Source organism: Emydura macquarii, unplaced genomic scaffold (assembly GCF_026122565.2).
Source record: "Emydura macquarii macquarii isolate MOO-44397 ecotype Brisbane River unplaced genomic scaffold, CSIRO-AGI_Emac_v2 contig_369, whole genome shotgun sequence".
In the NCBI taxonomy this organism is placed as follows: Eukaryota; Metazoa; Chordata; order Testudines; family Chelidae; genus Emydura; species Emydura macquarii.
The window spans coordinates 1,454,862-1,475,958 of record NW_027130506.1 but is presented as its reverse complement, the minus strand read 5'-3'; the positions used below and the strand labels follow the sequence as shown (position 1 = coordinate 1,475,958).

General features: G+C 40.9%; 1 protein-coding gene across 1 annotated transcript in view; it reads left to right on the top strand.

The window, feature by feature from the left end:
• The window catches only part of EIF3H (eukaryotic translation initiation factor 3 subunit H), a 130,894-nt gene extending 129,078 nt beyond the window's left edge, over positions 1–1,816 (top strand). The window contains exon 8 of the mRNA XM_067530152.1: positions 1,536–1,816. Within this exon, the coding sequence (XP_067386253.1) occupies positions 1,536–1,633 (98 nt within the window). The 3' untranslated portion in view covers positions 1,634–1,816. The remainder of the gene's footprint in view (positions 1–1,535) is intronic.
• The last annotated feature ends 19,281 nt before the right edge of the window (positions 1,817–21,097 follow it).

The window sequence follows — 21,097 nt, the reverse complement described above, 5'->3', positions numbered from 1 at the left end:
TGCACAGGAGCAGATAAGGAACAGAAACATAGAACACAATTCCTTCCCCCTGAAGAATCCTGGGATGGGAGACATGATGAGAAAGTGAATTGCTTAATGTTCAGATGAGGATTATATTTGAATTTCTTCTGCTTGTTGAGCCAATTAACTGTCGCCACTAATTGGATGACATTCAGTTGAAGGACAGTCAGTTATATTAGCTCCCTAATATTTTGAATTCTCACGCAATTTGAAAGTAATTTGGAGCATTTTTACACACATCGTATACAGAGAGAATTAAAATAAAGCCCTGAGTAGTCTGGTGCAGTGGAAGGAATGAGCAACTAACTGATCACAGAAATACAAACTTTAAAAAATTGTCCTTTAGTCTTGTTGCTTGAAACAATTCAAATGAGAGAAAAAGAATTCAGTGAGTCACTTTCACAGTATAGTTTTAAAAATAACTGTCCTGGTTTATTAATCCTTCTGAGGTCTCTCAGAATCCCGAGTGGTGTCTTGGTACAATTTGTCTTGGATAATAAATTCTAGCAGCACAGTGCTACTTTAAAAAAACATGCTAACAGAGTTTTACAAAATGTAATAGAGAAAGTGAGTGTGCGTGTTTTATGATGGTGGGTTATGGCTCAGTCTTCTCCTACAAGAAGGGAAAGTGAAAACAGCCTTCAGCCAAAACATTTTCTCCATTTGTTCTCTTTCACATTGTCGGAGAAGAACTGAAAGCATCCACTTCTTTAATTCATATGGAGTTAAGTTTGGAGATAAAGAATAAAACTTAACTATTTTGTCTCTGGGGCATTTAAAAAGTTTTTAAATAGAGCATTAAATGGAAAGTTTATAGGTCTGCTAAACAGTCCTAATTTTGATTAAACTGGCTTTGTCTTGCTATTCGTGACTCACAGGGTAAATAACTTGTAGCAGCATTTGTATAAAAATGGCTTTGTGGAGGTGTTTGATCTGTATAGCACTGACAAGTCTTCACAGCCTGAGGACTTTTGAAATTGCTAATAAAGTGAAATATTTGGTGAAAATGTGGCCATCTAAATGTGAGATGGGAGAGTTTTCAAGCTAATAGTGGAAAATATTTGATGAATTCTTTTTAACTGGGCAGCAAATGCATAACAATTAAACTGAAATTTAGCCTTGCAGTATTTTTAGGGCTTCTAAATTCAAACAGTTAGTTGATGTGATTAAGCATCCAGCACAGCAGCAAGAATTGTGTATCCTTTATATCGTTCAGCTGTCTTCTCAGAAGTTGCATGTGATGCAACTTTTTTGGAATGAAAATTGGATTCTGCTTACAGGAGCGATAATTCATTTTAATGCATACTAACTAATTTATCCATCATTCTGCTGATTTGATCTACTGTTCTTCATAACTCTGGTTGTGTATTTAAAGATTCTTTCAAATCCCTAAGCATCAGAGCAGTCAAATTGTGTAGGATGCTACTTTACCTTATATAAATGATATGTTTTAATAATAAATGCCCTTTGGCTTTTTAAATTATGACCTGAGTTTTGTTTTTTCCTGTTGACAGGTCAGATTAATACTTACTGCCAGAATATCAAGGAGTTCACTGCACAGAACCTGGGCAAACTCTTCATGGCCCAGGCTCTTCAAGAGTACAACAACTAAAGAGAAAAATCTGGTATTTGATGTAATCTCCAAGAAAAGGAGATGCCTTGATTCTCAGTTTATACCCGTGACAACACTTTTAAAAGCGTTGTTTGGTTATTGGAAAAATATCTTGTGTAACCATGGCACCCAGGTTTGCATAGAATTCTCTTCTAAAGAAAAATAAAAGCAAATTTTAACATTTTTGTTTGACATTTCCTTATTTGTTGGCCATATTAGACTGGCATTTTCTGTGTTGTTCCTCAGGGTTTTCTAAACACTCAGTATTAACTAGCTGATGTTGCATGTTCTACTATGTTCATTTGTATGAAACAATAATACATGGTTCTGGGCGCCACATTTCAGGAAAGATGTGAACAAATTGGAGAAAGTCCAGAGAAGAGCAACAAAAATGATTAAAGGTCTAGAAAACATGACTTATGATGGAAGACTGAAAAAATTGGGATATTTAGTCTGGAGAAGAGATGAATGAGGGGGGACATGATAACCATTTTCAAGTACATAAAAGGTTGTTACAAAGAGGAGGGAGGTAAATTATTCTTGTTAAACTCTGAAGATAGGACAAGAAACAATGCCCTTAAATTGCAGTAATTCGGTTCAGCAAATTCAGTTATCTAAACCCTGATTAATCAAAATTGCTACACAGGGATGTGATGTGTCCCCTGTAGTTTGACTGGATTTAAGCTGTGCAGAAAAGGAGCCATATAGGATTTTAGTTCTGTCTAGTTTGTCATACATGTGATGGATTTGGAGCTGGTTGGTAATAATTCACGAATACTGCATGTTGACCTAGTTATTCAGATGTTTATTGTATGAATATATTGGTTAAGTTTAATAGAGGGCTGTCTAGGAAAACAAGTAGGAAAGGAAAGCATTTATCAAGATAAACCAGCCCTAGCAAACACTTCACAGTTGTTAAGGGACAGTGCATGAACTATTTTGGTCTGAATATTTTACCTTCTCCCCAGCCAAACTGCAAAACTAATTTTGTCCAGAATGGCCAAAGGCCAGGAATGCAGAAGACTAAAAGAACTCTGGGAGTTTTAAAAAAGGCATGCTCTCTCACAAGAGGTGGGAATTATTTGGACGAGCCAGGCTGAGATACAAAACACCCCTCTGAAGGTGTCTGAAGAAGTTAGACCTGCCTTATTTACCATCAGCCTTTTGTTAAGATAGATGTATATAGACGGTTTTAAAATCTGTTTTCTTGAAATGCTTTGTTCCTATTGCAAAACAGCTAGTTCTTTGCTTTGAAGAAGGCTGTTGTGTCACTGTATAGTGCTGGTTGCAGGCTCCTGAAGAAAAAAACAGCAGGTGCCAGAATTCAGTCGGCCCAGCGTGGTAATAAAAGAACTACAGGGTGCTGTAGCCCAGGACTCAGTCTGTAAGTGGGAGAATCGCAGTATTCCACCCAAGGCTAGACACCTGAGGGGATCACTCAAACAGGACCACAAAAGGGATAGAGGCTGCTAGTCCTGTAACCGTGACATGTGTCATGGGGAAGTTATATATACAGCTTTAGATCAGAGCTAATCATCTGGCACATTTTACACACATTACACAGTGAACGTCTGCTCATTGAACTCACTGGGTTGTTCAGGTAACAAACTACAATGGCTCCTTGCCTGACTCAATGCTACTGGAGCTAATGTGCTTTTGGAGCTACAAAGGTGCTGTAAGTAAGCGACTTATTCCAGACCTAAGCAAACTGGCTGCACTTAAAAGCACCTCCATCCTTTTGGTCCAGATGTTTTCAGGTAATCAAGCTGACAATATCCTGCTTCAGCAGCTGATCTTATAAAATCCTGTAACCAAGGAGTTACATGTGCACAGAAGCTTCTATTTAATCAGTCCTACATTTTCAAATGTGGTTACTCTGAAACCATTTTTTTTTTTTTTCAAATTTCGCTAAGAACATACTTGGAATGTCAGTGTGCTTTAACAAGCAAGTTTGAGGTTTCAGAGTTCCATCACTTGAGTTATCCTTACAGGAATATAATGTGTACTCAATATTTTTTGGTACAACAGGAACAGTAGGTGGGGCTTATATTCAGAAAACTTAAATGGCTGAATAGATTTAGCTGAAACTTTTCAGAACAATTCACCTTCAGAGAGAGACCAATCTTGGAAAATTTCAGCCCAAACGGTGAATATTTGGAAAGTTAAAAGTATGTGAGAATTCAGGGTTAGAATGGAAACTTTTTTTTAGCCTCAACTGTAGCAGTTGTTACATATACAAATTATGTACAGTCCTCAAACTGCCAGTGCACCCTTTCTTGTTGCAAAGTTTGGGCAAACTGGCATTAATTGTTCATTTTATAAACTAATCTAAAACCAAAGTTCTGATGACGTGTCCTGTTACAGTATTTATTATTACATTTATTATTGTTACAGTATTTATTATTACACATTATTCTGTGTACTGTTTCCTATACAAAGACCTCAAGTTAAATAATTACACATCTTTTTTAAAGGACCGAAAGCAACATGGGAGGAAAAACTAAGGAGCAAAGATGAAGGGAATAAAGAACTGGAATAAGATGAAGACTTGAGGTGGAAAGTAGTATCTTTTATATGCCTGGAAATGGAGAAAGAAGGCTTATATATCTATAGTGACTCAATTGTGTGAGTGAATGGCACACTGAGCAAGCACAAGTAGCATAGAAGGGAATGAATAAAGAGGGGCCTGCAAGGTACGTCTTCGCAAAAGCTTACATGGGAGGGTTTGAAAAACAAGATGAGGGTTTTGTACCTGATTTTAAAATGAATGGAGATCTAGCAGAATTCTTTGTGGCTAGGGATGTAAATATGAGAGATGGGCAGTAACATTCTGCTATGTTGCAATTAAAGTTTGAGGATAATAGGTTTTATGTGGAGAAAAGGGATTTGCAGTAAAGTGATAGATAATATGAAGACCGATGGAAGATTTCAACAAAGTTGGTGTAGGGTCAGTGGCATAACACCAGCGGAGTGCAGAAGGTGAGGATAGGCAGGCTTAAGAAATGCCAGAGGAGAAGATAGCTGAGGGCCAAGATTAGACAAGAGATAAATGAGGCCTGAGGAGAGAGAGAAGATAAAGGTTCTCTGCTTCAGTCAAAAGGAAAGCACTTTGGTCTTCTGAGACAGAAAGCTTACTGAAGAGGGGGAGAGTGAAGATTGAGGAGGATTCACTAAGGCTGTGACCTACGAATGAATAGCAGCATAAGGATAGTAGTTTTAAAAAATACAAAGCAAAATGCCCAGCCTGAGAAATCAAGCCGTGCCCACACTGAGAGCCTGCAGCTGGCCTCCACTTCTGCTCCATGCACCTGTGGTTGGTGCTCTTTTCTTCTTGCCATAAGTCTGGCTAGTAAGATCAGGTCTTACAGCTCATTCTCCATAAGATGATGTTCTCAGTTTCTCTTTAATCAGAAGATTAATATTTACCTATTTTGTCATTTCTCAAATGACAAAGCCCCTCAAGCATACTGGGGACAATTAGAGAAGTCCTTAAATTCTATTTGGAAAGAAGAATGAATGTTTCAAGTGGCTTGTGAATTATCTTGTGAGTAGAGGCCAGGATTTGGCTAAGACTTTGAAGGTTACATCGACTTGCTGAAGTAACTAATCATGATGCTTCTCAGCTTTCCATAATTCTCCAGTCTGGAAGTGTGACGATTATATATCCTACTAACATCATTCGTGAACTCGTGATACTAATAGATCTGGGTTTTTTTTCCTTTGAATTGTGCAGCTCCCACAATTTTTAATGAGTTGTGTGCGTGCGTGCATGCATCGCAGGAATAACAAACTCCTAATGCGAAACAGAGGGATTGCAACTGACAATTTTGACTTCCAGACAACAGATTGTAGTATAACTGAAATGAGCTGTAAGTGTGCAACAGTCCAGGGAAATGCTGAAAATTGTTTGCTGTGCTGTACGCAAAACTGGAAGCTACTTTAGCAGAAGGTATCGTAGCTGAATGTTCTAATGAATGAACTAAATGTTCAGACTTGCAAAGTGTGTTCTGCATGGCCCTAGTGTGTAGCTTCACTGCAGGAGACACATTTATGTATAAGCACTGCAAACAAAGAAAATGCTTCCTTGGAGCCCTGCTTTGTGCATTCAACTCCTATTGTGAATTCATTCAGATCAGGTCTTGCAAGATCTGTTAGAATAAGATTTTGTTGTGGGGGGGAGGCAAAGAGTCGGTGTGATGGTTCTGTTGCTGAGGAAAGAACTGTTGTAAATAGGTTCTGTTGGATCATAAATTACATTTTCACTGGGTTGGTTCAGACAGTACAGCCAGAGCTGCAGCCACTCTTGTTGATGTGCCCCACCTCACTAAGAACAGTTTGAATTCTAGTGTGATGTTCACTGCTTGTGCTCCAGTGCTAGGTGGTGTGCTATAAAAGCTACTTTGTGCTGATTAATTTGAGCCCCCCCGGGAATCAGAATGACTTCCCTAAATTACAGCCGTGACTTGCTCACATCACCATTTTCTTCCCCCATGGCCTGCTGTTTAACAGGAAACTTCCATCTCCTCTTTCACCGGGTACCTTTCCACACAAACACATCAGTTGTGTTCTCCAGTTTCCCTCACCCTTGTCCTTGGCATGGAACTGTCTTTCTTTTCCCCTTGGTTGACACAGCAAAGCTCTTTGGAGCAAGCAATAGAAGATGATCTCATGCTGCATCTTGGACCTACTAGTTCCATGAGCTTGGAAACAAAATGGCTTTGCAATTGCCAATTATGGCTGAACTTGCCTGTCTCTATAAATAAAATAAATATTTCAAGGAAACAAAACCAAACGGGAAAGAAGTTTTTCTACAATCAAATAAGCTCTCGTTTGACATGTCCATGTCTCATCCAAGATATAAACCAGTACTTGATGCAGTTCTTGGTGTTTTCAGAGCTACTCTCCAGATGGAATTTTGTGCAAGTGTTCATTGTGCAGCACGGTGATCAGATAGAAATCAAGGAGGGGCTTAGGTGCTGGTGGGACGCTTCATAATTATCATTAGACCTCCCCAGTCTCTTCCTCCATCTCAGAGCTTGAGTCTCCAGTGCCTTGTAACTTGTGTAGTCTTTTGCACCCCTAAGCAAAGTTGAATACAGAGTGGGTGAAAAATGCTGCAAATAAGCATGGCGGCATTTGTCCAGATGTAAATGACCACACAGAGTGCATAATAGTGGAGAATCAGGCCATCTAAGTTGTAGATGGTTCTACTTTATTTTTAAAGACAAGTTAATAAATGATGCAGGCAGAGGCAACAAAACCAATTTGTAAGGAACAGTTAATATCTTTGACTTTTTTGTCTTTCTAAAAGATATGCTCTAGGAATTATTTTGGGGAAATTCTATGGCCTGTGTTATACAGAAGGTCAGACCAGATGATCACAATGGTCTCTTCTGGCCTTGGAATCTATGAATCTATTTGATTTTCACTTGTGCTATTCAAAACATCCCTGTTCATGCTTTGTGAGTTTATAAATGCACAGAAGTTCACTCATCATCTTACTGGCCGATGTCTGTTAATTTTGCATTTTAATGAACCCCTGATGTGACAAATCAGAGATGATTATCTCTCTATTGAATAGTTGTGATTTGCTACTGAATTCTTGCTGGGAAGTCATTAGAAATTGGTGATGCAAATCGTATCTCCAACATGAATATAAGCAATGTATGCAGTCAGAAAAATGGAAGTAGTCTGTATAGCTGTTCCTATTTCAAGTGTGCTATCATTGGGGAGGAAGAGAGATGCTCCCCCACCTCTTTCATGCCTTCTGCATCTTCTCCAAACTTCCATGTTCACTTTTAATTTAGTTTCAGATTTTTCCCATGTCTTGTCTTTCCTTTTAATTAAAAACAATATTATTTCTCTTAAGGATTGTATGCAATGACATCTCAGCACAAGGTGCTTTACTTTACCCTGAGTTCTTTTGGACAGCCTGGGTCTGGAGGTGTAAAGCTTGAAAGCTTTGAAAGAGACATACACAGCTAACACACTGAAAATAGATGTATAGCTAGAGCCCTGCATGGATACAAATATGTGGATCCACATCCACTGGAATAAACTTTTACCTGACCCGCAATCCGCCCTCCCTCTTTTAGATTTATGAGCCAGCAGCCCTCCATCAGCTGTTGAGCCCCTACCACCCCAGACAGCTGTTGAGCTCAGCCAGCAGCCTAACAGCTGATCAGCCTTTTGCTGCACCCCTGGCTGGCAGCTGCTCCAGCGCTGCCCCTGAAGTCTCAGAGATTCCGACCTCTGTGATCATCCGACCCACGATCCGCAAGAAATGGTCTGTGGATATAAAGCAGATATTTGCGGATTTGCAGGGCTCTAGCCCCAAGTAAGATCCTGTCCAAGACCTTAATCACGTACTCAGGGGAGGCTTGCCCCTCCTGCTACTTGTGCTGCTGCAACTACACTTCTATTTTTATCAAGCTAGCTTGATCAGAGCTAGTGTGGCTATGTCTCCTCAAACTGGAAATTACGCCTCCAGCTCAAAGTGTAGATATACCCCAAGTCTGTATCTGGAGAATAGGTTTACATTTTGTAAATAGGGTATTTAATGTGCTGGAAGCCTCCATAACTCAGGAGTTAGATATGCTACTAGGGTTGGCTCGTTCACATCTCTAATCCTCCCTTCTTAGGAAACTGAGTGTTCTGGCATCGCCTAGAAGTCAGTAGAGAGTTGGTACCAGTCCAGAGCATGTGATTCAATAGCATTTCATACCAACTTTACAATTGGGAGGAGGTTTATATAAAGCTGGGTCTGTTTTATTTTTTGATCTTTTAATTGACTGCACAGATTGCTGTTGACACAACTCAACATATACTAAGCAGTGGCAAATTCTACAGAACTTGAGAGGATGTCTTCTAAAAACATAGATTTGGCAAGGAACTCCTTAGTGATCGAAAAGGTAATACTTTATTTCCAATAAAGGCCGTTAAAGAAAATATTTAAAAGTGGAAAAATGATCAAATCATTTTTACAATGATACTAAATAGCCATCAGGGCATCAGTAAAATAAACACTGAAGTTTTGAATTGTATTTATCCTGTGAAAATACAGTTGAAGAGTACAAAAGCCCATAATTCACAACATGTAAAGAATGTCTGCAATAAAAATTTTCACTCTGTTTTAAATTATGTCTCCTGCATCAAGTTCTTCAATTTACAGATCCATCCGAATTTCATCTCCGGTGGTATCCCTTAAATATAGTGTGACACATTAGGCCTCTGAGTGAATATTTCTTCTATATTTGAGCAATGTGATTTAGTGTTATACCAGAGTGCACACTACTTTCAACATTCTGTAGGAGTGATTTCATCTTCAATATTTCAATAAAAGTGATGGAGAGAATTTCATTTCCAGCAAGCTGCAAATTGAGTTAGTACTGTGAAGGCTTTTTAAAAGACTCAAGGCTCACATCACAGAAGTTTGCATATCTGCATATATTAAGACAATCGAAAGCAAGTCATTGTAGGATCTGACTATGCAGTTGTTCTTGTCTGTCATAGTTGACTTTCTCTCAGTCTCCCACCCTGCTAGTTTGTTACAAAGCTACTTAAATGTTAACAAAGCAGTATGTAGAAATTTTAGTTTTAATTTGCTGCTTGCATTTAAAACTGGAAAACATGTTAAGTAATTGGAAGAAAGCAGTGGCAGTTGCCTTGCCTGTTTCAAAATACAGTAATATCATATCTGAAATTGAAGCTTTCAGTGTGTAAATGTGGGACTATCTGGTTTTGAAAGATGCATAGATTTTTTTTAAGGCTGGAAGGGACCATTATGATCATTTAGTGTAGCCCTTGCATAATACAGGGCATTGAAACTTCATCCAGCAATTCCTGTTTGAGCCCAATTTCTGATCTGCATATTACATTTTTTTTTCTGGGCCTGTCCTCAATAGAAAGTGAAGCTGAGTTAACTAATGTGGTGTTAAACATGAGACTGCACCAGTGCAGATAGGAACAAGTCCATGGTTAACATGTCAGCTGGTCAACTCTGGTTCCAATAGGGCAAACGTTCCCAAACTGTGGGGCATGCCCCACAGAGGAATCTTTGGCAGGGAGTAGCGGGGCCTGGGCTAACACGAGCTGAAGTCAGCCATCCGGGAACTATTCAGCAACTCTCCACTAGTAAAAGTTGATGTTTATCCCATTTAAATTTTTGTGATGCACCCAGATTTTATAGTGAGAGGGTCGGCATGATGGTGAGGCATTGGGCTGGGATTCAGATCTGGTTACAATTTCTGCTCTGGAACATTGATTGTATGGACCCGGGCAAGTCACTTAATTTCCATGTTTCAGTTCTTCCCCTATGCAACGGGATTAATACTTTGGTCCATTTAAGCTTTTTGGGGCAAGGACTGTCCCTTACTCTGTGACTGTACATAGGAGAATGCAGCTTTGAGATCTTTTGGAGCCTCTAGGTATTATTGACATAAATGCGCAGGCAGGGATCCTGGGAGGGGGAAAAATACTATGTGATCATGTAATAAAAAGCTATCATGTAATGCATATGCACAAGGACAAATTGAAATTGTACAAGCAACTTTATTTCTGGCATTTCCTAACTTTTTTCAGTGTTTGATTTTGAAACCTTAATGTTCTCTGAACACAATTTTTGGGTGTAATTTCCCAAGTGTTTTTTACAACTTAAATTGAAAAACCACAAATGTCATCAAGTCCATCAGTAGGGTTGGAATCTTTAGGTCCACAGGAGTCCTCACTACTACTTGAGCTAACAGAGGAACTGGAAGCATTATAAGGCTATCATCTTCTATGTGGACTTGCCCCTAGACAGGGATGGCATCGTTTTGCTAGAAGGTTTCTCAGCTATTTGCCAGACAGCAAAGGAATGTTGAGTCTCGGGAATTAATGGATTTTATTCCTGGTTCCATGTAGGGGAACATCTGTCCCCTTCTGCTTCTCTCTCTCCACCTGACTCCTGCAAATCTCTCCCCCTCCTCCCACTCCTACCTGTCTCTCCCTGTCTTGTTCCGATTCCCCTCCATATCTTTTGCCTCCCTCCTGGCCCCAGCCCTTTCACTCTAGGTTCCAATTGCTTCTGCCCTTATCCCGCTGCCCTGCATCTCTTTCCCTCTCGCTCACCCACCTCTAATTTTTCATCCCATCTAATTCCAGTCAGTCTGCATCTTCAGTCTCCCTTCGTGCTGCCTGGGCACCAGCAGTCAGGAGCACTGAGAGCGTGGAAGAGACAGTCACCTTACATTCATATCAGTTGCCTGGCACAACCATGGCTCCCAGAAGCTTACAGGGTCAATTACTGGCAAAGCTCTGCTCTGTCCTGGGATGGTGCTGGGGCAATCCTGAACATGCTCACCACACCCAGCATCTTCAGAGAATTTAGCTGCCAAACTGCTGAGATGCGTAAACTGAGATTATTCAGAGGCTCATAAATTGGTCAAATATAGGGAGCTTTTCACAAGGACAGCCAAAGGAACAGCCCTGAGACCTGTCAAATTTCAAGCCTTTGCTCCAAAACATGAGCTAAAGGTTCTCAGTGAAACGGTTGAAATAATTTTTATCATTGGCAAAAACAATATATTTGTCTTTAATCTCACACTTGGAAATGGCTAAATCATATGATCTGAAACGTCTCATAAATACATAAATATCCGCTTTAGGAGGACACCAGGCATGGGAAATTTCAACCTGAATGGTTAGAGATTGGCGAAGTGACAAGCAACTGAAGGAGCATTGCACTGTGCAACCATAATAATAATTAGTGTTACCTGCATTGTTTTTAATAACATTGATCTTGTAGAAGATATTCTTGTGCTGGCAGAGGCTGGATTACACTGATTAGATTTCCTAGTAGATCTCCTCATCTTTTATTTATGTGAAAATTAGAGTTCTAGGACCTAAAACTCCTGCTACTGAAGTCATAGGCAAAACTTTACTGACTTCCAAGTGAACATGATTTCATACCTATGTTACTGGAGTTTGCACTATTGAAATCTATATGACCCAAGTTAACACAAGCACTGCAGTGCCAAAGAACTAGGCAAAGTGATCAACTTGAAGGCTGGTCAGAATTCTGAAATGCCAAACATTGGTTGGTTCCAGTTAATCTCACTGTAACTTTTAAAAATCCTTAAATGTATTAAGAATACACAAGTCTCCATGGATCCCTGTTTCATAAGAATTACATTTCTAATACTGTGGAAAGAAATAAATTTTGTGTGATAGAGAGCTCAATTTCATTTTTCTGAATGCTACATACATCTGAAAAATTATAATCCTTCGGAGAGCATAATATAATATATAAAGTTATATTAGCATTTAATGTTTTATTATCATACTCCCACTTGCAGACTCTGCAATTTCTTTCTTTGCCCCCTACATTTGCTGTTGCATTATTGATGTCTGAGTAGTTGCTGTCATTGTCTGGCAGAAAAGCTGTTCACAAAATATTGACTTGTTGCTGTTTGCCAAAAAACAGGACAACATCATAAGAACTGCTGCCCTTTAAAACCAATGATAAACCTGGTTCTGCTATTTGAATAACATCTAAACAAGAAGCATCCAGTGGATCACTTATCCAGTGTGCTGTGCTCCTGTCTGCCAGTGACACATCCCCAATTCAAAAGGTGAGATTGCTTGTTCTGCTTTTTGTATGCATCAGGCCACATTTTGTCCTTGTGTGGATCCAGAATAACTCAGTGTTTTTTACCTTTTTCATCAGTCCTCTGGAGTTTTTCAGGTGATAAGAAAAACCAAGTCAAATTCTACTCTGTCATACTGGTGTCACTCCAGAGTAACTCACTGTGTCCATGGGCTTTCACTGGTGTAGCTGAGAGCATGGTTTGGTCCCTTGCCTCTATGCTTTCCATCCCACACAACATGCCAGAAGAAAGAGGCAGGACATTATTGCAGCTGGGAGTGCATTCACTCTGGGGCTAGGGGAGGCAAGTTATGCCATTAAATTTGAAAGCAGTGGGCCAAGTGAAGGGATTTAGTGAAACCGGCTGCAGAGAAGTACCTCCCTTCTGAACAATAGACCTGACATCCCAGGAAAGGTGGGAGGGGGGCCATCTGCTCTGAAAAGACAGACAGGTTGTGAGGCCACACATACAGCAACCCTCAAGAGAATTCACCTTCCAATTGGGGGAAGGGTTGAGAGGATGAAACTGCCGGAGGAGAGTAGGTTCAGCTTAGCTTCTAATGACCATTTTGGGATGCTGAGTTGAACGTCTGAACCTTTTTGGAGCTTGCCCATCACTGATTCTAATGGCTCTAGTCTCATCTCAGTGTGTGGGGCTTTAATCATGAACATCCTATTAGTGCTAATGGGAGTTGTACACCTGAAGTCCTGTGTGTGGTTATGAGACTATAAATCTAGGGTTACAACCTCATTAAAGACCTAGTTGCTTATGTCTTGTGTAATGGTCCTTTTGCCGCCATGGTGGTAATTCATGCCTTTATTTGTCCCTCTGAAAGAATTCTGCGGGTCTCCAGATAATAAATGCCTCTAACACATGCCCCTAAGAGGTGGCCATTCTCACATTTCCCCATCTCAGCTCCACAAAGTGTGCACCGGCTAATGAAAAATGTTAGGGTCAGATCAGCAGGGAATTTTCGGGGGGATTGCAGAAAGATATTTTTTGGCCTTACCAGCTACTTTCTTGTTTCATATTACAAATGCTTGAAACTGCTGCTAGGTCACCCCTTTCCTGGGTGAAGTTAACCACTGCTTTGGAAAATTCAGCTGATTGCCGAAGCATGGAGAAGTGAGATGTTTATGAGAGTCATGCCTGTGCTAGAGAGATTGAGTTGTAAATGGACTCAGGCGGAAGGACTGGCAGATGTGAGTATTTGGAAAGGAGGGACAACCTCTAAATCAAGAGGAAAAGAGAGGGGCCCACATGAAAAGAAGAAATGATGAAGGAAAGAGATGAGAGGAGGGTAACCAATGGTCCTTGTAGTATATGGCACATTAAACTCAAACTATAAGAACCTTGGGATTATATGACAGTAAAGGAATTCTTCAGTCCCTGGTAGATTGCTGCCACCAGATTGCCTCTCCTTTACAGACTGGACTAGGACATGTCATATCACAGGCTGCTGACAGGGTGGCTCTAAACTCCCTTTCCTGAGGGACAAGCACCAGCAGCTGAAAGGCAAGGAGGGAAATCTCCTGAGAGTCTGGTGGCAGTGGAGTGAGAGGAAGGATTTTATGAAAGGGGGATTCCTGTGGAAGCTGTTAAAACTGAAATTCAGCGGAGTTCAGAGAAGTTTGCAAGAGAAGGAGCTGCCTGCCCTTGGAAGCTCCTAAGTGCCACTGGAGAAGACTCTTGACCCTGAAAGAGGTCAGGAATTCTGAAAGGCAAGTACATCCCCATCCGCTGAACTTTAAGTGGGCGGTACCAGTCAGAATTCCCAGTCCCCCCATCATTTAATCCACGTTGGCTTCAAATGAAAGTTCCGATAGTATGACCGAGAGAAGAATTTAGCCTAATATAATCACACCTATAGGCCAAATAGCAGGAGACAACTAAAAAAGCTTGTTAACTCTTATTCTTATGATTTTGCATCTTCATATATTACTCAGTGAGGATAGGTTTGACCACGTTGAAAGTGTTAAATGTTTTGCCAGGACACAACACTGGGCCAAGATTTTTCAAAAGAGATGGGTAATTTGGGGGTCCTGTGGCACAGAGGCCCATTGGTGGGTCACTTCTCTGTGTCAGCAACTTTTATCAGGCCTGCCATGCTCACTACACCTAACACACTGTCGTCATCATCTGTATCTAAAAGGTGTCATGTAAAGTATCATACAAACATGATGCTGGTCCTGAACATCATTGCATGGTGTATGGCATGTGTGCAAAGACTTATAAATATGTGCTAGTATTATGTTCTTAAAATACGTTTGGCACGTTAATGCATACGCCAGTGGTAATCAATAGGCGGATCGCAGGCCAAATCTGGACCGCCAGACACTTTTGAGTGGACCCTGAAATCTTTTTATTTACTTATTTTATTATTTATTTTATTATTATTTTATTATTTTCTCTGGAGTCTGGACCTTAACCAATAAATTTGGACCTTGACAAAAACTAATTGACTACCTTTGGCATATGCCCTGTCTGCCCTAGACAAAAGAATATATATTTGATTGTCTGTCCAGCCTGGTCCTCAGACACGGACAATGAAGATAAATTTACATATAAGGTAAACAGAGCTATCAAGCTGGGAAGAAGACAGCATGGTGTCTACATCCCAGCAGAGGAGAGCGACTTAGAGCTTACTTTTCAAAGAATATATTTCAAAGGTTTACTAGACTATAAGTAGGAGAGAGAACCCCATATTTATCTTTCAAAGAAACCAAGGTTTTGAGCAGCTTGTGTTGGGTCCTGGATGAAGAATGGGCCAGTCATGCTGGAAGAATGACTGAGAAAAGCTTCTTTGAACAAAAGACTCTATGTTGAATTTTAATCTTAGAAGTGTCTTTTTATTTTGTTTGTTTGTAACCATTTCCATTCTTATTCTTTGTAGTTGGTATCACTTACACCTGTGTCCTTTTGTTAATAAACCTGTCTTACTTTTGCCATAAAACAACTCAGTGTCTTGAAGTGGAGAGTTTGTCAACCCCAATTAAGTTAATAAGCAGCCGTGTGCTATCACTTTCAAGGAGCAGAGAACTCGGTAAGGTTTTGTCCCTGCTGCAGGTAGAGGGGCTGAGCACTGCAGGGGGAGAGGTTTTGGGGTTTTTTTTTGGGGGGGGGGGGCGGGGGCGGGAGGAGGGTGTTGGTGGAAACTTGCAGCGGGACATCAACAACCCCTCAAGAAGTCACCAGGCTGGTGGAAGCCAGGGTGAAGCTATTGTGCTGTGAGCAAGCTGTTGCTGTCAGGGCTCTGAACCAAAGCTGCATAGCACAGGCACACTGAGGGTTACAGGGCAGGCAGTGACACAGCCCCTCTCTGATCTGGGTTGAACTCCAGAGCATCACACACACCTTAAAGAGGCCTGGTTTTCAAAAAATGCTGAGCACCCGCTGAAGACATCCAAAATCACTGGTCACCGGAAAATCTTGGCCTTTATGTATGGGACAAGAAAGGGGAGGAGTCACAGTTCCTAGGTATGAGTTGTCACGGCAGGGAAGATTGCTGTGTTGCCACCAATAAGGGGCGAAGGGGATAGGAAGCATTTTTGGGGTAGAGTGAGACAGTTACATTTTGGCCATGTTTAAGCTGATGAGATGTCAGAGAGACAAGCTGAGATAAAGGATTGGAAGGGAAGGAGGCCAGTCAGAAGTGGAAAGGGGGGAATCTTTATCCTTGGCATGAAGCTGATATTTGAAACTGCATGCAAAGATTACCTAGACAGACAGTGGAAAGGGAGAGAGGAGGCAGAACAGAAAATGAGAGAAGAGCCCACCAAGTGAGGGACTGAAGAAGTTATCAGAAAATTAGCAGGAGAGGATGGAGTGGTGAAAGCCGAGTGCAGACTAGATTCAAAGAGAGGAGGGTGTAATGAACACAGTCCAAAAAAAGTGTTGAAAGAGGATGGAAATGGAGTCAAGCCAGAAAAGGACGTGGATTTTACATCACTCAGCAGAGGAGAAACAGCATCGAGTGAGCTGACAGTGGGCAGGAAGATCATGGACATCAGTGGCTCAAAGGCAACGCAATGGTTTGATGGTGAGGGATAGCTGGATAATGTGGTGGTGGTCAGAATGAGGGGGCGTAGAAACAGAGAGTAGACAAGGAGCAGCGTTTGGTGAACACAAGGTTGAAGGAAGACTTGATTCAGTGTTAAAGCAGCCTCATTAATGATCACCTGTATTTTCCCCTGATGGAAAGCTGGAAGCAGAAGGCCCTGCCAGTCACACTATTGACAAAGTCAAATAAACCCTTTTACTGTGTCCTGTATGAAATTCTGAAAGTTTGCTATAACTTAGCACTACCTCTAAACAGTCCCACTTTGGATAATGACAGTCTTCCAGCCGGCATGTTTAGGCCTCATTGCAAATGAACACTGTACTAGATCAGCAGAAATATTTAAAATTCACTCTGCTGTTTTGTTAGCATGTGTGGTTGAGTTTTAATATGTAATTCACTGAATTAATGTGTACAAACTGCTATTAAAGACTAAACTGAAAGCACCTCATTTAAAGAGCGCTTCTCAGGAGACTGCAGCAGTTCTTGAACTCTGACTGTTGTAACTAAGAGCTGGGATTGAAATAATGACCTATCCAGGGCACCTTTAACTTTTGCTCTTGTCATTTACATCCCCATAACCACCCTCATTTTCCTGCATTATGCATTAAAATGGACCATTTAAGGTTCTGAACAGCCTCTCCTAGGATTTTAATTAACGAGAACTGAGGGCATTCAGTACCAGAGGCGGCATACACTGCATCTGAAATAGAGACTACATTTAATGATTCACCTACTTAAGGAAACTTGCAGCCTTCAAACGACATGCAAAATGTTTTGTTTATTTCAGCTTAATAGAGACATGCCCATCTTGTGCTCTGGGCACATGTACAAGTTACAGAATAACGGAGAGGGCCAGTGTCCAATGCACAAAATGCTCCCAATTAATTCCCAAACCGACCTTCTCCAGATCATCCACTCCCATTTCCATTCCAATAGCCCACAGGAAAAGTGTGTGTGTAACTGGTGGGCCTTACAGAATGACCTGAGAGTCTTCAAATTTTGGCAAACCAGTGAGAAATCAAATCATAGTCAATGAAACTGATGGCTCCACCCCTTTCATAATAATCATTAAAGATTTATCCAGGGGACTGTTAGCTCCAGTACCTCAGCTGGTTTTCAACAGCCCCAGTTGTAGTTGCTGTCTTTGTCTTAGAGGAAACAAATGTTTGACAATATTCAGATGCAGCAAATTTTCCTGGCTTTAGGTGTATTTCATAACAATGTTCATTATTTACACACTGGTCTATTTATTAGACTCAGCGTTGTTTCTGGAAACCGATGGGGGTTGCTTTAAAATGAGTGGAAAGCGGAAGTGACAATCAGGTGACTTTTAGTTAGATGCCTAACTTCAGGTACTTGCATGAGTCACACTGTGTGTGATGTTGGACACAGCAGGGGAATAAATAGGGCAGTCTCTCTTGCTTCCCTATAGAACTAGTAATTACTGGATACATAGATGTGTGATGTGCTTCTACATTTCATATTGCATAAATACCTTTTTGCCTGCCTGTAACCCTAGACAGGGCCGAGATGCTCATACTCATGGATTTCCAGTACACATGCCCATGTACCAATATGTGCATGAACACATTCATAAAATGCTACACATTCACAACATGAGAACACCCAGTGTCTCAAAGAAGACAGCACAGAATTGTTTTCAGTGCGGCCCGCAAAACCTGTCTGCTCTTTGTCTCATCAGCTACACGTGCAGGTGAGAGTCTCATCACTTCATCACATACGTGTGTCAATGATAGAATTGACACTTGCAGATGTGGACAGATGATCAGTTTTGTATATGAAAATGCTCATTGCCTGCATCTGCTAGACAGTGCATGTGTGTGCCAGACATTTTGAAAATCAGGCCCTGTGTTTCCAGGTATAGAATATCCATATACCCAACTAGTGAAGAAACCCATGTTGGTCACATAAAGGATATCATGCTACCTACCTTGTCCATATTCTTAAAGCCAAGATAGCTACAAATATTTTCTCCTAAGTTTTTATTAAGTGAGACCACATACCTCTTCCAGCTGTGACCATGTGGTCAGTTCCTATCATTTACTGCTATTGATGTATCTCTATTTACCCCACCTCTGATCAGTAACACTTCACAAACAGGCTGCAGTGCAGATGGTGAATACAGAAATTTGTTTTTGAAGCTGGCAATCTGACTCCCATTAAAGCACCATAGGAATTTTGCAAAACACCTGGCTGTAGCAGAGAGGGGAGCTGGAACAAAAAAAATGCATTGCTACTCATGGGTGCCTCTAAATCCCTAGTGATAAGTGGATAATCTGTATAACCTGGTAACTGGCAAAATGAATGCCTGGATTTAGACCAACAAACTTCTCATCGGTACTATGCCCCTCTAACCCAGCATGGAGCAGAAAAAAATCCCCAAATGAAGATGATGAGATTAAAGGGAAGCAATAAATTATACTATGGACTTTGTCTCTAACACCATCAGCTTTCAACAGCAACTAATGAGTGGGGGCCTTCTGGGGATGACTAAACCGGTACAAATGTAAGCTTTGAGAGAGTGACCCTTCGCTTCACCCTACCACTGCTCAGGTCTGCAGTCCGGCAGTCACACAATCTTCCATGTGTAGCTGCAGTTTGACTCTTTCCTGTGTGCCCCACAATCTGGAAAAGGCAGGTTTCGGAAGTTGTTAACAGTGTCATTCTCTCACTGAATGGTCTGAGCCAATGAGAGTTTGTCCTGATTGTTGATTATTTGTTACATGCTAACAGTGTGCTCATCTGTACAAGAAAAGAAAGACAAAAAGGGAAATTCTCAGAAGTACCTAAGTGCCATTTGCAGAAGTGACTTGGGCACGTCAGGTCTAAATTGTTTTAATGAGACTTGCTCCTAATTGCCTAAGACACTACTGAAAATGGGATTTAGGCTCCTAAGTCATACAGGCAATTTTAACCCTTAACCATGGGGGTAACTTAGCTAAGGTCTTGAAACCTTTAAATCAGGACTGGATGTCTTTCTGAAAGATATGCTATTGCTCAAACAGAAATTACAGGCTCACACATAGATTGAGTTAGGTTCTATGGCTGTGTTATGCAGGAGTCAGATTAGATGATTGTAAGGGGCCCTTCTGGCTCTAAAATCTCCGAATCTTGAAAATGTTACTCATACTTTCCAGTCTGAGCAGTTTATAATCAAAAGACAAAGATCAAAGCAGAATGTGCTGGGGCATGTAGAAAAGATGGTGACAATTTAGGAAAGCAAGCATCTGTGCAGAGACCACTGTGGACTGAGAAGCAATTTGAAGGTCAGTTCTTGTTCATATTAGCTGCATAGTTGATAATAGGAAGGCAAATGCAATATAACTGCAAAGTGCGTCACAAACAATTGAACATCACAGCACCCGTGCGAGGTGGTCAGTATTATTACCTCGCTTTTAGAGATGGAGAAACTGAGGCAGAGAGAGGTGAAGTGACTTGACCAAGATCACACTTTATCAATGCTTCATTACAGCTGTCCTCTGAAATGCTCCTTTGTCAGTCTGCCATCCCCCACCCACCCACCCACCCACACCTTTCTGGGCAATAAGGTAAGTAAAGTTAGTGAAATCATATCCAATCCTGACTATTCCCATCCCTCCTTAGTTTTTCAGCTCCAAACATTTAGGAAACGGTTCCTTAAAAGTGTGCCCCATTACATTCCTCCTGCACATCCTGTACTCTGGAACCAATAGCTGAGATTCTCAGATTACAATAGTATTGTGGGCTTAAAGGAATGTATCATCACTTCTACTGCATGCCCATTTTTAATCATTGTAAATTGTATCAAACATTTTAGCAACATTTTCCTTCATTTGGTTTTGGTTCAGCCTCTTCCGTGTTACCTAGGGGGTTCTCAGTCCAGAGTAAAAGAAACTGAGCTAAGGAAATGTAAGCAGGAAGTGGTTTGTGTGAAATCTCATTAGTTGGTTTCAACACCTTTTAATGATTGCCCTTCATTATCATTGGGATTGAAATAATCCCTGCCTCCAGGCTATTGGTGATCTACAAAACATGCTATGTGATAAAATATCAATGGCAAGAATGACTCACCAGCTACAATTCATAATGGACAAGCATGGCAATATCCAAGTGTGAGCTAAACTTGGAAATACATTAAAGTGCAGTTCTCCTTTGATTTCCCAAGAACTGCAAGTTGGGGCTTCTGTGCTCATTGTTTTTCAATGATTCCATAGCAAATGTATTCAGTTTACAAGGAAAAAGATGCTTCCCTCCCCCCCATTTTGCCAAGTTTACGAATTCACCCTGACCACACTAGATTATATCCATTTTGTACATGATTACCAGTAACAAAGCTTGTGTGGGCCAAATAAGGACTTAGTCTGGCAGCCACTTTGGTCAACCTTGCTTTAGGGGCTGTTCAAGTTTTGGTGGTGGTGCTGGTGGTGACGGTGCATGTATTCTGTAACTCAAGAACACACACTTTAAGTGCCTGATGACACACTCAGATCACTACTTACATCTGTGCAACCCTCTTATCTGGAAACTTGCCATTCCTTGTCTTGTCTTGATGAGGAGAAGAGGTCATGATGGGCATTGTGGGCGATGTTAACATGAGTTCAGCTACAGCTTTGCCTCTAGCATAGACAGCTTTTAATATGTATTTTCTGGTTGTATTTCATACTAGACACACACCCCCTTGTGAATCTCCATCACTCTCAATGAGTTTATACAGGTGTAGCTCATCGGAAGTTGGTAAACAGTTTTACACAAGACGATATAGCGTTCAGGTCATTCAGC